This window comes from Leucoraja erinacea, chromosome 16 (genome assembly GCF_028641065.1).
Source record: "Leucoraja erinacea ecotype New England chromosome 16, Leri_hhj_1, whole genome shotgun sequence".
In the NCBI taxonomy this organism is placed as follows: Eukaryota; Metazoa; Chordata; class Chondrichthyes; order Rajiformes; family Rajidae; genus Leucoraja; species Leucoraja erinaceus.
The window spans coordinates 11,761,132-11,776,703 of NC_073392.1; the positions used below are offsets into that span (position 1 = coordinate 11,761,132).

The following is a 15,572-nucleotide window of genomic DNA, read 5'->3' on the forward strand; positions in this document are numbered from 1 at the left end:
AGTTTGACTGATGATGATATGAATCTCACAGCACTAACTTGAAATCAACATTAATGGATTGTGAGCAAGAGGGAATGTTTAAAATAATAGCAGTGAAGAATAGCTGTATTTCTTATGTAAGTGACATTTTCATAGCCCCTGATATACCAACTATTTTTAGAACAAATTAATTCTCAGGCAGAATAATTTTAATATTAAAAAATTCATTAAAAACCCACAAGACGGATTAATATGTCTTGGCTTCTTAAATGTGTGCGTGTGTATGATCATCCTGATAGTGGCCTTGATTTTTATAAATAGATGTGTCTGTTAAGCAGTAAAAGGGATAGGTGCTCCAAGAACAGGGAAAAATACAGACCATTAAATACTTTGATGTTCAGTGCTTTTGCTGGGTGTTGTATCAGCTCACAAGGTAAACAAGAGTGAGTCTTTAATTGATCCAGAACAGCTCTAAAATTGCCAGACAGAATGAGTTTAATGTTGAAGACATTTTCTGTTGAAGACATTTTCTGTGGAGGTGGAAGAGGTGAAAATCTTGTCCTAGAATGTCACCTGTGGAGACAAAGCTGAAGCCTTGATTTGTACATTAAGTCTGAAGAAGGGTTTCGGCCCGAAACGTTGCCTATTTCCTTCGCTCCATAGATGATGCTGCACCCGCTGAGTTTCTCCAGAATTTTTGTGTACGTTGATTTGTACATGATTGTATGTGAACAAGGGAGGAGGACTGGCTGAACTTTGTTACCTTCCACCACAGTGAAGAATGCTGTGGTGGATGTTTGTGTTAAATCTTATTGCGTGCTGTGTGTTCTTTTTAAGTGTATCGCTGCTGGCAAATTCATGTCACTGCACCTTCGGGTGCATGTGACGAATATGACTTTGACTTTGTGAACCAAATCATCTGGCAGTGACAGTATCCACCTTCTTCGTGATAACTTTCAGAGAATCCACTAATTAGATCTGTTTTGTTGTGGGGAAAATTATTCTCACCCTCTCATTATATTGTTTTTGTCATGTGGTTCTTTGACTTTCCCACCACCATTTTCCATCCACATTCACTTGTCTCCTGGCCTGGTGCTCTGTAGCCAGTTTAAGAAGAGGAACATTTTTGTCTGGTTGGCTACCATGAATTTGAGAACTAGAATTCCCAAATCCATCATGGAAACAAGGAGAGCCTTGCTTGAGTAAAACCTGTTGACTTTTAAGCCCAAAATGGCTAGTGGAAATGCTTCTGAAGTGAAAAATGCTTCCGTTTAGTGCATTATTGCCATGTGTACCAAGGTACAGTGAAAAGCTGTTTTGTTGTTTTGAGTTTAAGGAGTTCAAAGATCTCCAATGAGGTAGATGGGAGCTCAGGACCGCACTCTAGCTTGCAAGAGGATGGTTCAGTTGCCCGATAACAGCTGGGAAGAAACTCCCTGATTCTGGAGGTATGCATTTACAAATTTCTGTACCTCTTGCCTAATGGGAGAGGGGCGAAGAGGGAGTGAGACTGGTCCTTGATTATGCAGGTGGTCTCACCAAGGAATTAGGTTCTTGATAAGTAAGGGCATCAAAGGTTACGAGAAGGAAGGGGAATGGGGTTGGGAGGGAAAAATAGATCGACCATGATCAAATGGCAGAGAGGACTCGATGGGCTGGACTGCCTAGTTCTGTCCAATGTCTTATAGTCTAAATATTGGAACACATTTTGGAGGATAATTCCCAGGGCCAGATAGGAACTATCCCCGGATGCTAAGGGAGGAGATTACTGGGGTTCTGATGGACATCTTTTTGCAGAAGACTGGAGAATAGCTAACGTTGCCCCCTAGTTCAAAAAGTGCATTAAGAACGTGTTTGGAAACTACAGGAAACTTGTGGCAATGATAGGAAAGTTGTTGACAAAGATCTAAATGGTCAAGTTCGGAAAAGGGAAAGTACAACGGGATCTGGGGGTCCTTGTTCATCATTCAATGAAAGTAAGCATGCACGTACAGCAGGCAGTGAAGAAAGCGAATGGTATGTTGGTCTTCATAACAAGAGGAGTTGAATATAGGAGCAAAGAGGTCCTTCTGCAGTTGTACATGGCCCTAGTGAGACCACACCTGGAGTATTGTGTGCAGTTTTGGTCCCCTAATTTGAGGAAGGACATTCTTGCTAATGAGGGAGTGCAGTGTAGGTTTACAAGGCTAATTCCCGGGATGGCGGGACTGTCATATGCTGAGAGAATGGAGCGGCTGGGCTTGTATAGTCTGGAATTTAGAAGGATGAGAGGGGATCTTATTGAAATATATTATAAAGGGGTTGGACATGCTGGAGGCAGGAAACACGTTCCCGATGTTGGGGCAGTCCAGAACCAGGGGCCACAGTTTAAGAATAAGGGGTAAGCCATTTAGAACGGAGATGAGGAAACACTTTTTCACATAGAGAGTTGTGAGTCTGTGGAATTTTCTGCCTCGGAGGGCGGTGGAGGCCGGTTCTCTGGATACTTTCAAGAGAGAGCTAGATAGGACTCTTAAAGATAGCGGAGTCAGGGGAAATGGGGAGAAGGCAGGAACGGGGTACTGATTGGGGATGATCAGCCATGTTCACATTGAAGTTCGAAGTGCCGAATGGCCTACTCCTGCACCTATTGTCCATTGTCTGAGGGAGAGGTTTAGGTTCATTTGGAAAAGCGGGGATTGATGAGGAGGATGGTTTTAAGCAAGGGTGATCACGCCTCACTAAGCTGAATGGCGGAGAAGACTCGATGGGCTGAATGGCCTAATTCTGCTCCTGTGCCTTATTGTCTTATGGTCAATGAGTTTGCTTTGACGTAGTGGATGTGTGGGAAAGGATGTGTGGGCAGAGGACAATTGTGCAAAAACAATAATACTTATGTCTTCAGAAGAGAGTACCTAATCAGAAAGAAAAGCTTCATTCTCTTTTTCATTGGTCTGACGTGGCTACATTTCTGCACAGTGAATAACTAACCACCACTGCTTGTTGCTACAAATCTACATTTTCTGTCTTTCTTCTCTAAAACTGGAAAATGTTTTGGAAAAAAAGATTCAATTCAAAAAAACAACCTGAAAATAATTTTAACCTTTAACAATTTATAACTAATTTAGATTTCCATTTAAGTTGAAAGCAATGTGTGAACACCATAGCAACCATACATATTTGAAAGTGGCACAGTTCAATCCTGACAAACACCACAACTAGGTTGCAAAGGTTACACATGGACCTGAATCTCTATAAACTATAGCTAAAAATAGCTCACGTGCAGATCATTATTCTTCAACATTCATTCAGCTGGATTAATCTAAATGAAAATATTTCACACTAAAGCGATTAGAACGCTGATATATACCGATTTTACTTCTCCATATCTCCCATCATAGCAGACATTGGTCAGAATTTTGAAGTAGGTTTAACGATAAGTGTCTAACACACACACACACACACAGACACACACAGACACACACACACACAGACACACACACACACACACACACACTTCAATAACATTAAAACAAGGGTCTCGAGTTCAATGAATTGAAAAGATGATCACTACACCTGTCAGAAAAATTTGCATGGGTGGGAAGGAACTGCAGATGCTGGTTTAAACCGAAGATGGACACAAAATGCTGAAATAACTCAGTCGGTCGGCCTATCCCGCTGTTACTCCAGCATTTTGTGTCCATCTTCAGAAAAAATTGCATCTTGCCCATTCAAGTGTCAGTGAATTTGACACCATGTTATCAAGCTTAAGGGCATGTCCCACTTACGCAACTTTTTCGGCGACTGCCAGCACCCGTCATAGGTCGCCCAAAATTTCCAACGTTGAAATTTCAGCAGCGACCAGAAAGACGCTACGACCCTTTGGCTCAGGAGACTGCTCACAACCATACGGGTGTACCCTGGCGACATGTCTGTGTGGTCGCGAGTAGTCGCCCAAAGAGTTGTACCTTGTTCTGGTCGCCGCTGGAATTTCAACATGTTGGAGAGGGAGAGGAGAGAGGGGAGAGGGAGGGGGAGACGGGAGAGGGGGGAGAGGGGGAGGGGGGAGAGGGAGGGGGAGGGGAGGGAGGGGAGGGGGGGGGGAGAGGGAGATGGAGAGGGGGGGGGGGGGGTAGATTCACGAATTAGACATTGGACACTTATTCAATCGTTCATTATTTATGAGCCAATGGTGAGAGTTAGCATCTTATTGAACAATCGAGGTTTCATCCCGCTCCCCAATCAGTTTGCTAACAACAGCCACTTTCATCAGGAGTCACTGTTGTCATAAACTCATCTGAATTAGGTCATTCGAACCTCCACATCTACTCTGCCATTCAATCATGGCTGATCTATCTTTCCCTCTTAACCCCATTCTCCTGCCTTCACCCCATAACCTCTGATTGGAAATAAGATTTATGTTGAAGTTATTTAATGCGAGATATCAAACTAGACTGATCCCGAAGATGCAATCCTCTCTTATGAACAGAGATCGAGTAGGCAACATATCTATTCTCCAGGATTTAGAAAATGTGAGGTGGCCTGATTGAAGTAGATAATATTCATACAGGGCTTAATAAGGTGGATGTCGAGAGAATGTTTAGCTTGGCTCAGTAGACGGAGGGGTTACAGATTCAAAGCAGGTAGTTGCAGGTGCAGTCCTACCATCTAACTCAATGCAGACCCTCAGACAATCTTTGATCTCGCACTAAATATTATTCACGTTATTTCCCTTTATCATGTATCTCTACACGGTGAATGGCTCAATTGTAATCGTGTATTGTCTTTCCACGGAGAGGTTAGCACGCAACAAGAAGCTTGATACACATGACGATAAACTAAAGTAACTTTTTATGAGGATGTTGGTAGGAATAGAGGGTCCGAGCTATAGGGTGAGGTTGAGTTGGCTGGGACTCTATTCCCTGGAGCACATGCGGATGAGGGGTGATCTGACAGAGGTGTATAAAATCATGAGATGAATAGATCGCGTAGATGGACAGAGTCTCGTGCCCAGAGGAGGACCAGAGGACATGGGTTTAAGGTGAAGGGGAAAAAAATTTAATAGGAATCTAAGGGGTAAAATTTTCACACAGAGGTTGGTGGATGTATGCAACAAGCTGACAGAGGAGGTAGTTGAGGCTGGGACTCATCGTCATGGCTATCCCTCGAGGTCGAGGATGATGGTCTATGTTCTGTTGTTTTTATGGACTCTCACGTGGTTTATGAGTCCAATCCTGGCTTTGAAAGTTCTTCGACATTCAGGACAGGTCATTCCAGATGGCAGATCGAGCTTCAGTTGTTGCTGCCTCTCTATCCGTTTTCTTTTCTTTTCTTCTAATTCTGAGCATCTCTTGGCTATGAAGGTCGCTGTTCCTTCTTGGATGATGGTTCGCCAGAGTTTCCTGTCCTTTCCCAAATGTCGATGTCGATTGCACATTTCTTCGTGCTGGCTTTTAAGGCGTCTTTGAATCTCTTCTTTTATCCGCCTCTTTTCCGTTTGCCTTCTTTAAGCTGGGAGCAGAAGGTTTGCTTTGGACTATCCCAATGTTAAGGTACATGGATAGGACAGGTTTGGAGGGATATTGACCAAACGCAGGCAGGTGGGACGAGTATAGGTGGAACATATTGGCCGGTCTGGGCAAGTTGGGCCGAAGGGCCTGTTTCCACACTGAATCGACTCTATCTTGAGCAAAATACAAAGTGCTGGACGAACTTAGCAGGTCAGGCAGTATCTGGGGAAGGGGGTGGACAGGTGTGAAGGGTTGCGATCTAAAAAGTCGCCTGTACATTCCCTCACCAGCTGCTGCCTAGTCTGTCGAGTTCCTCAAGCATTTTGCGTTAGATAGATCGTCTAAAAGAATAACATCTTTGATGCCATAGCTGGCTGGGACTATCCAACTCCCCAAACAGAGAAGGATAATCAAAAACGCTCCTGAAATAGAAACTAAAAGCTATATAACAAAAGGTAATATCTGACAAATAAAAGGAACAATTCTTCTCGAAATATTTCAGATAATGTAGGGCTACTGGTCAGCGAACTATAACAGGTTGTGAAGAATGGCAGGACATCAGGTTTATCTAACTGGAAATAATTGCAAATATATTTGTGCAGAAAGTAGTATTTTATAGAAAGGATCGTGATATGTCACAATTGGATTGATATAAATAGTTACCACATCTGGTTTCTTGCAGCTCTGCTCCAGTTCACACCATCAATCAACTTTTCACCACTTCCTGAGCAGTCACCATGGCTATAAAACACACGGCAACTGTTTCATTTCTTTTCTTCAAGTCTGGTAAGCTACAAGGCATGACACATCCAGGCAGCACAGGCAATTGACTGCAGCTAGCTGACAAAATAATTCATGACCACGGAGAACGAGATACAGATATGAAACGGAGCTCAACTTCACTGAGAAAAGGCCATAAAACTCTCACTTCTTGCTGCCAAAGAAATTTCCCCCCAACATTTTTCTCCTATTTCCTGAAAGCACCGACCAACACAGAGGTCTGGTAATAAAACAAAGAGAAAATGCCCGGAGATACTCAGCAGGGAGGGGGAGAGGGGGAGAGAGAGGGAGAGAGGGGGAAGGAGAGGGGGAAGGGGAGAGGGAGAGGGGAGAGGGAGAGGTAGATTCACAAATGAAACATTGGACACTTATTCAATTGTTCATCATTTATGAGCCAATGGTGAGAGTTAGCATCTTATTGAACAATCCAAGTTTCATTGCACTCCCCCATCAGTTTGTGAAAACAGCCTCTTTCACTGTTGTATTCATAAGCTCATCTGAATTAGGTCATTCAAACCTTCTCGTCTACTCTGCCATTCAATCATGGCTGATCTATCTTTCCCTCTTAACCCCATTCTCCTGCCTTCACCCCATAACCTGTGATTGGAAATAAGATTTCTGGCCTGTATCTCCCCTTCACGACAGAAGTTGACATTAAATATAGAGAGCTTAGTTACCTCAGCTGCGATCATTCTACTGTCAGATAAGGATTTCATTCCTGGATTATTGTGAGCTTGTTAACTCAATGCTAATGTTATCCCACTTTTTAAGGAAGACGGGAGAGAGAAAACAGGGAATTGTAGACCAGTTAGCCTGACATCGGTGGTGGGGAAGATGCTGGAGTCAATTATAAAAGATGAACCAACCGCACATTTGGATAGCAGTCACAGGATCGGTCCGAGTCAGCATGGATTTACGAAGGGGAAATCATAGAGTTACATGGCACAGAAACTGGCCCACACTAGGCGATGTTTTAGGCGACTGCTGGCGACTGTCATAGTTGTAGCAGTTCACCGAAAAAAACGGCGACTGGACTAATGGGCCTGTCCCACTTAGGCGATTTTTTAGGCGACTGCCGGTGACTACGACAATGGAATTCACCAAAGTCAGCACCGGCGACAACCTACGTCACCTGATCACGCCAACAACATTCTCATTAAAATCGACAACATGGATGACAAACGGCAATGGACACAGCACTGATCCCGTAATTCCAAATAACATCCCATCTGTACAGCTAAAGAAACACACTTCAGAAACAGCCATGCTGCTGGTCAAAATAATATTGCTGACCTGAAGTCTATCCACCTAAGCGTAACCGTTACTCTTTAGATGCACTTGCGTAAATCTCTTTTGCACCAACCTCCCAGAAAAGTGTGCAATCCAGAATTACACAAACATTGACTAGTGTATGCTACACATTTAACATAAGCCTGTTTTTATACTTGAAACATCTCCATGTCAAGCCCATGTTTCATTAACAGTTTTTTACAAACCTTCAACGTTTCGTGCACAACCGCAGCCGTTAGGTCTGTTATTGACGTCAATGTTTTGATCTATTTAGTAAGTATTGTCTTGGCTTATCCGTCTTATCAAAATATGCCACGTCACATTATTCTGTGAAGAATTTCATCTGCGATCTGCATGGTATAGGAGCAGTACATGGCCATTTGGCCCATCAAATCTACTCCGTTATACAATCATGGCTGAGCTACCTTCCCCTCTCAACCACATTCTCCTGCCTTCGCCCCATAACCCCTGACACCCGTACTAATGATGAATCTGTCAATCTCCGCCTTAAAAAATATCCTTTGACTTAGACTCCACACCATCTGTGGCAATGAATTCCACAGATTTACCATTCTCTGACAAAATAAATTCCTCCTCATCTCCTTTCCTACAGGTACATCCTTTTATTCTCAGCCTACTACTGTTCAAAAACATGTTCAAATTCAAGTTCAAGTGAGTTTATTGTCATGCGTCCCTGTATAGGACAATGAAATTCTTGCTTTGCTTCAGCACACAGAACATAGTAGGCATTTACTACAAAACAGATAAGTGTGTCCATATACCATAATATAAATATATACACACATGAATAAATAAACTGATAAAGTGCAATAACAGAGCGGAGTGGAGGGCCAGCGAGATCGCATCCACCGTTGATCTGTTGTGGCGGTAAGTGAACTGCAGTAGGTCCAGGTTTTTGTCGAGGTAGGAGTTGATTTGCTCCATGATCAACCTCTTAAAGCACTTCATCACCACCGGCGTTAGTGCCAATGGTCGATAGTCATTGAGGCACGTCACCTTACTCTTCTTGGGCACTGGTATAATTGATGCCCTTTTAAAGCAGGTGGGGTCCTCAGACCTCAGAAGTGAGAGGTTGAAAATGTCCGTAAAAACTCCAGACAGTTGGTCCGCCCAGGTTTTTAGAACACGACCAGGTATACCATCAGGTCCAGGTGCTTTTCGGGGGTTCACCCCTCTGAAGGATTTCCTGACGTCAGCCTCTGTGACTGAGACTGAAATGCCATCACAGCGAATGGGGGATCGGGAAGGCACACCAGTATTCTCCCTGTCAAAGCGTGTGCGTAAAACGCATTGAGCTCGTCAGGGAGTGATGTTTCACCGACATTCGAGCTGCCTCCTGACTAAACATTGACTATATTTTAAATTTTCTTATGTTAAAATTCTGAAATGGCTCTCTACACTCATGTCCAAATAATTAACACATATCAACAGCAGCGTGGCACGGTGGTGCAGCGGTAGAGCTGCTGCCTTACAGCGCCAGAGACCGGGTTTTAATCCTGACTACGGGTGCCGTCTCCCCGTGACCGCGTGGGTTTTCTCCGAGATTTTCAGTTTCCTCCCACACTACAAAATTGTAAAATAATCCTAAATTATTACATGGAGTTAAGCCCACCTCAAACAAAACTATAGATAAAACAATACTGCAAACACAAATGATTAAAATGCAACTTAAGTACATTTACCCTTCTTTCGTGCAGCTGTAACATCTTCAGTGAAATGGATCATCATGCATCAGAAATATGTGGCCCAGGATCCATGGCAGACACCCCAGAGTAAGTGCTGAGGAATCTCAGCAAGTGGGTACTCTGCCTTTGGGACTCCTTTGCAGCTCAACCTGATTGATTTGCCAGCTGGAATTTGGCAGTAAGTTTGGGAATCTAGCTTTGGATTCGTGCAAAGTCACAAAACAAAATCCTGAGCCTTTTGTAAATACCAGCAGTTCACCACAGCACTGCCAGCATTCACCAGCAAGAGTTGGCTCTGTACGTCTGTATCGTGCCTTGCTGTGAATAAATGGATCAATGTGTTAAAAACACAATTTGCTTTTTCATGTGTAGACTTTTCTCTGAACTGGATACTGCCAAACAAAAGCCTTTCACTGTACCTTGGCACACGTGACAATAACAACCTAAACTATACAACTAAATGGGCGCACGGTGGCGCAACAATAGAGTTCCACCAGGGACCCAGGTTCCATCCTGACGAATCATAACCATAATCAAACTTTATTAGCTAAATATGTTTTGCAACATACGAGGAATTTGATTTGCCATACAGTCATACCAATAAAAAGCAACAAAACACACAAAATACATTTTAACAAAAACACCCACCACAGTGACTCCTCCACATTCCTCACTGTGATGGAAAAGTAAATCTCTTCTCCCGCGGTCGGGGGGGCCTCGAGCCTTCCGTTGACGGGACCATCTTGGCTACCATAGCCGGCGGTCGGGCCCTCCGCATTGGGGCGATCAAGCTCCCGCATCGGGGGAGGGGGGGGGATCTCAGCTCCCCCGCGCCGGGCGATCGGACTAGTCAAACCTCCTGGGACTTCCTGACATCAGTCTCTACTGCGAGCTCCTCGATGGTGAAATCCGTAGGTCGCGGTTGGAGCGTCGATCCCAGGCAAGGGATCGCAGGCTCTGATGGTAAGTCCACGTCCCCGCGGTTGGGTTCAAAGTCAGTCTCGAGCAAGGCCTCCAGCTCCATGATGTTAGGCCACAGAGTGAACCGGAGATACGACCCGGAAAACAATCGCATCTCTGGCAAGGCAAGAGATTGAAAAAAAGTTTCTCCCAACCACCCACCGCCACCCCCCCCATCTCCCCCAACCACCAAAACAAAACAAACCAGAGAACCGCTGACGGGTGCTTGTCTGTACAGAGTTTGTACGTTCTCCCCGTGACCTGCATGGGTTTTCTCCGAGATCTCTGGGTTCCCCCCACACTCCAAAGACGTACAGGTTAGTAGGTTAATCGGCTTGGTATAATTGTAAATTGCCCCTAGTGTGTGTAAGATAGCGTTAATGCGCAGGGATCACTGGTCTGCACGGATTGGGTGGGCCGAAGGGCCTGTTTCCACGCTGTATATCTAAACTAAACTAAACAAAAAGTGCCGATGAAGTATTCTTCTCAACTGCATGGAACCAATTGCAGTGCCCACATTCGACACCTCCTCAAGAGAGCTTGGTTTGACCTTCCCGGTAAGGACACAAACCAGCAAAGCACAACCGAGACCAATTGACGCAACTCACATTTCAGAATCTGTGGTCAATCTGACTTGATTGAATCAGCGCTGGCTAAAACCAGAGACTGCTGCAGGGTTGAAGAGTCAATTTTAGTTAAAAATAACTGGAGAGTAGTCAGATGCAACCCAACTTCTTCACAAACTAAACCTATGTTTATTTCCGTCATTCCGATCTCCCTTCAGTCAATCTCTACTTTGAGAAACCCAGTCAGATTGGTAACACATTATTACTTTCAACACGATTAGAGATCTCAAGGCAAGTTCAGCTGGACACCATGATACTAAAACAATATAATTACGTCACTTTAAATTAGAGGGGGAAGAAGCCTTACAATGGAATAGTCACTAATGTTTCTTGGCCTTGGTCCATGTACTGTGTATGTCAAGGCCAAAAAACCATGACATGATTGAAGTATAATCCATACAATCCCGCAAACAGTCACTCGCAGTAGATTAGAATTGAATAAAATTGGAGCTGGTTTAGATTTAGGTTTATTAGTGTCAAGCGTACCAAGTGAAAATGCTAATACGATGCGATACAGGGGATCGCTGGTCGGCGCAGACTCGCTGGGCCTGTTTCCACACTGTATCTCTAAACTAAACAAAATTAAACTGAATAAGCGACATTCAATAGCTATAAGCTGACAGATAATATACATAGAGCAAATATAGAGCAAAGAGAAAGGTACCAGAGTGCAGAATATAGTTTTTCAGCAATGTAGTGTAACAGTTCCAGACAAACATCTAATAAGGTAGGTTGGAAAGGGTCATCAAAGACCAGTCCAAAGTTGGAAGTTCAGCTTGTGAAGAATACTTTGCTCTTTTTCTTAAAACCATTGGCAGTACATCACCTTCATAGAAGAAACGGCCGTGTTGCTATGAACCTCACCAAACCTCTTGTACCTGCTGCAGAACTGTCACCTACAAATCACTAAGGTCCATTTGTGGTCTAGGATCTAAACCAAACTAGCTCCTCCCTGACACACTGCCTTAATCGGAGCAATTTAACGCTCATGGTGTTCTTCCAGACCTTGCCCCGCCATTCCCACCCATAGCCCATTCTAGATCACATATGCCTGCGCAGGCACGCCCGGATTTATGCAAAGTCTTATGTTCCATGAATCCCTACACACGTCATGTTTTACATGTCGGAATCACCATCCCCAAACCCTGCCCGAGATAACTCACTGAGAGTATTAACTATCTCAGCAGTGTCCAGGACATTTTCTGCAGCATGCGGCCTACTGGATAAGCACTGGCCTGAGTTCCGTCTCGACGCTAGGGTATTTTCTGCAATGCACAGATCTCAGGGTAAGCACCACTGCCATTGCTGGCTTGTTTCCAATGTAAACTTGAGTTATCGTATAGTGTTGTGGAAATAACTCAACTGGCTTGTTTGCACTAGGGACTGAGTACGCAATTGTTTATGCAAGTGCAAGTTTACATGGGTCGTGTAAGTCGGGGAGTGTCTGTACTTTGGCTGAATATAGATTCAGGGCGAGTTATTTCCAGAAAGGGGTGGAGATGGGAAAATGTGGCGAGTGGTGGGATCCAGTTGGAGGTGGCGAAAATTTCAGAGGATTATGTGTGGTATGCGACGGCTGATGGGGTGGAAGGTAAAGACTAGGGAGACTGTCTCTGTTGCAACTAAGGGGAGGGGGAGCAAGGGCGGAGCTGCGGGATACCAAGGTGCCTCGAGGGAGGGTCTCATCTATGATGGGAGAGAGGAACCCCCATTCCCTAACGAATTAGGACATCTGGGATGTTCTAGTATGGAACACCTCATCTTGGGCGCAGAGCGGCTTAGACGGAGGAATAGGGAGTAGGGGATTGTGTCTCTACCGGAAGTGGGGTGCGAAGAAGTTTAGTCGAGATAGCTGTGGGGGGAGTCAGTGGGTTTCTAATAGGCTTCAGTCATTAGTCTATTTCTTGTGATGGAGTCTGTGAGATCAAGAAAGGGGAGGGAGGTGTCGGAGATGGTCCAAGTAAATTTGAGTGCAGGGTGAAAATTGGTGAAGTTGATGAAGTCCATGAGTTCTGCATGGGTGCAGGAGGTAGCACCGATGCAGTCATCAATGTAACGGAGATAGAGTTCGGGGATAGGGCCAGTGTAAACCTGGAACAGGGATTGTTCAACGTACCCGACAAAGAGGCAGGCATAGTTAGTAGAGGGAAATTGGATGGTTCTGCGGTCGAGGAAGAAACGGAGGGTTTCCTGGTGGGGGATGGAGATGTAGGGTGACTGAACGCCCACAGTAAAGATGAGGGAGCGGGAGCTCGGAAAACGGAACTCATTAAAGAGACAAAGGGCATGTGAGGCATCCTGGACATAGGTCGGGAGAGATTGGACCGGGGGGGATAGGATGGAGTTGAGGCTCGTGGAAATCATTTCCGTGGGACAGGAGCGGGTAGAAACAATGGTATCACAGGGCAGTTGTGTTTGTGGATTTTGGGGAGAAGGTAAAAACGGGCTGTGCTGGGCTGGGAGTGTGGAAGGCAGACAGCCAGAAGAGATGAAATCAGTAATGGTGTTTGAGATTAAGGTGGTGATCGTCTGTGGGATCATGGTCCATGGATAAGTAGGAGGAGGTGTCTGAGAATTGTCGCCTGGCCTCAGCCCGGTCGGTAGAGGTCAGTGCTCCAGACTAGCACAGCACTTCCCTTGTCGGTGGGTTTGATTATAATGTCAGGGTTGCTGCAGAGTGAGCAGAGCTGTACGTTCAGAGGGGGTGAGGTGAGAGTCGGTAAGGGGAGTGGAAACGTTGAGATGGCAGTTAGAAATAAAGAGGTTTGGAGAGGGTAGAAGGCCGTTCTGGGGAGTCCAAGAAGAGGGGGATCGGTGGAGACTGGGTGGTGGGGACTCCTGCCCATAGAAAAAGGCACAGAGGCGGAGGCAACGGAAGAAAGGCTCTACGTCGCGGCGGATCCAGAACTCGTTGAGGTGATAGATAGATTTGCCATTTATTGTCACTATACAAGTACAGTGAGATTAAAAGCAGCTTCGTACTCAGTGCATACATATAATTTAGTACAAAAAACAAGAAACAGAAAACAAAAACAAAAGGGAGAGGGGGGGGGGGGGGGAGATAGGTGCACAATTCTGCGGCGCTTTATACATATCTATAAAGGCAAAATGGTGAAGGATGAATAGGTAGTATTCTTAGGCAAATGTTTAAAGATTATATTAACAGCATTTCGTTTGGACCTCCAGGGGTCCAAATGACAAATAAATTGATTCTGATTCTAAATATTAAAAATGTTTTTTAAAAAATGTTAAAAATTACAGTTACAATACACATTACAGTTCCAAATTTCAGTACGTGGATATAATAGATGGAAGTCCGGGTGTTGGGCTGTGAAGTCAGTGCATGTGTGAATTAAGAGTAGTTATGATTTTCGGAAAACAACTATTCCTGAGTCTGGGGGCGGAGGGGAACGAAGGTGAGGCCTCTGTTGTGGACAGAACGTTCCGTATCGTAAAAGGGGGAGGTCAGGGATGGGATGGTGAAGGCACGACAAGGGTGGGGGTTTGGGGGTCAGAGGAGGGCTGGGGAGTGGACAACGGCCGTGGCGGGATCTGGGGGGGGGGGGGGGGGGGGGGGGGGGGGGGGATGGTGGGTGTTCAGAGAGGAGGGGGGCATGAGGACTGTTGTATGGGTGGGGTGTGGTCAGGGTAACCTGGTTAAAAGAGGGGGTATGGTGGAGGCCCATCACCACCGAGGTTCCTTGTAGGAGGGGGGGAAGCAGTAGGACCTAGTAGTCAGGCCACGTGCTGTCGGAGTCTGCATCGTGGAGGTTGTGGGTCTGAGGCTGAGCCTGGAACTCTGGCGAGGCAATGTCTCCGGCCCGCTGGTGGGTGGTGGAGAGGCGAGGGTCAGCGGAGTCGCTGGTGGAGGCTCGTGGGGGGCTGGAGTAGAGATACGGGTCACCATACATCCCTGATACTAAAGCAACTGTAGGATATTGGGCAAAATGTCAACTCAGCAAATTGTGGATACTATCTAAAGGCTTCAAAACGTGCATGTAGAGATTTAGCTCCAGATCAGATGTATCTGACTGGATTAGCAATGATGTCATTAATATTTCATCCTTTACTGTTATCTTTCAGACAGGCTGACTTTTTCTACCCTATTCTGTGCAGCCTGCGCAGTTTCAAAATGCGTCAGGATCACCCACATTTGTTGCAAACTAGGAACAAACATAAATACCAGAACTGCTGATGAAATCATTGCTTCCTGTGGTTATGCCATCAGCAGCAATTCCTATAACACGGGCTTTCGATAATGTGGCGGTGGCTTACTGTCGCTAATTCCAGGATGGCTGTGAAATGAGTGGAAATTACCAGACACACACGCATGTAACTTTTTTTTTTTTAAATGCGAGCGAAAAACAAATTGGTCTTGACATGAAACCTCACCTATTCCTTTTCTCTAGAGATACGGGTGACTATACATCCGCTGAGTTACTCCAGCATTTTTGTGTCTACTATCTCCAGCATTTTCAACCCCGGCAGAGGTTGAAATGACAAATAAAACTCCCAGGAAGTCCATAATCTTTCGTAAAAAACCTCCCATCTCTGGAAACAACTACGACGTACTGATCGTAGATATGCACCAAGAAATGCAGAGACATTGATCAGGATCATAACAGCGCCTCATATTTCGCTTGGGCAGCTTACATCCCAGTGGTATGAATATTGGTTTCTCTAATTTCAAGTAACCCTCGCATTCTCTCTCTCACTCCGTCCCTCCCTCCCCCACCCTAGAC

At 45.1% G+C, this 15,572-nt stretch overlaps 1 protein-coding gene across 1 annotated transcript in view; it reads right to left on the minus strand.

The window, feature by feature from the left end:
* The window catches only part of shq1 (SHQ1, H/ACA ribonucleoprotein assembly factor), a 354,350-nt gene that overhangs the window by 2,988 nt on the left and 335,790 nt on the right, over positions 1-15,572 (minus strand). The window contains exon 12 of the mRNA XM_055647696.1: positions 6,132-6,209. Within this exon, the coding sequence (XP_055503671.1) occupies positions 6,132-6,209 (78 nt within the window). The remainder of the gene's footprint in view (positions 1-6,131; positions 6,210-15,572) is intronic.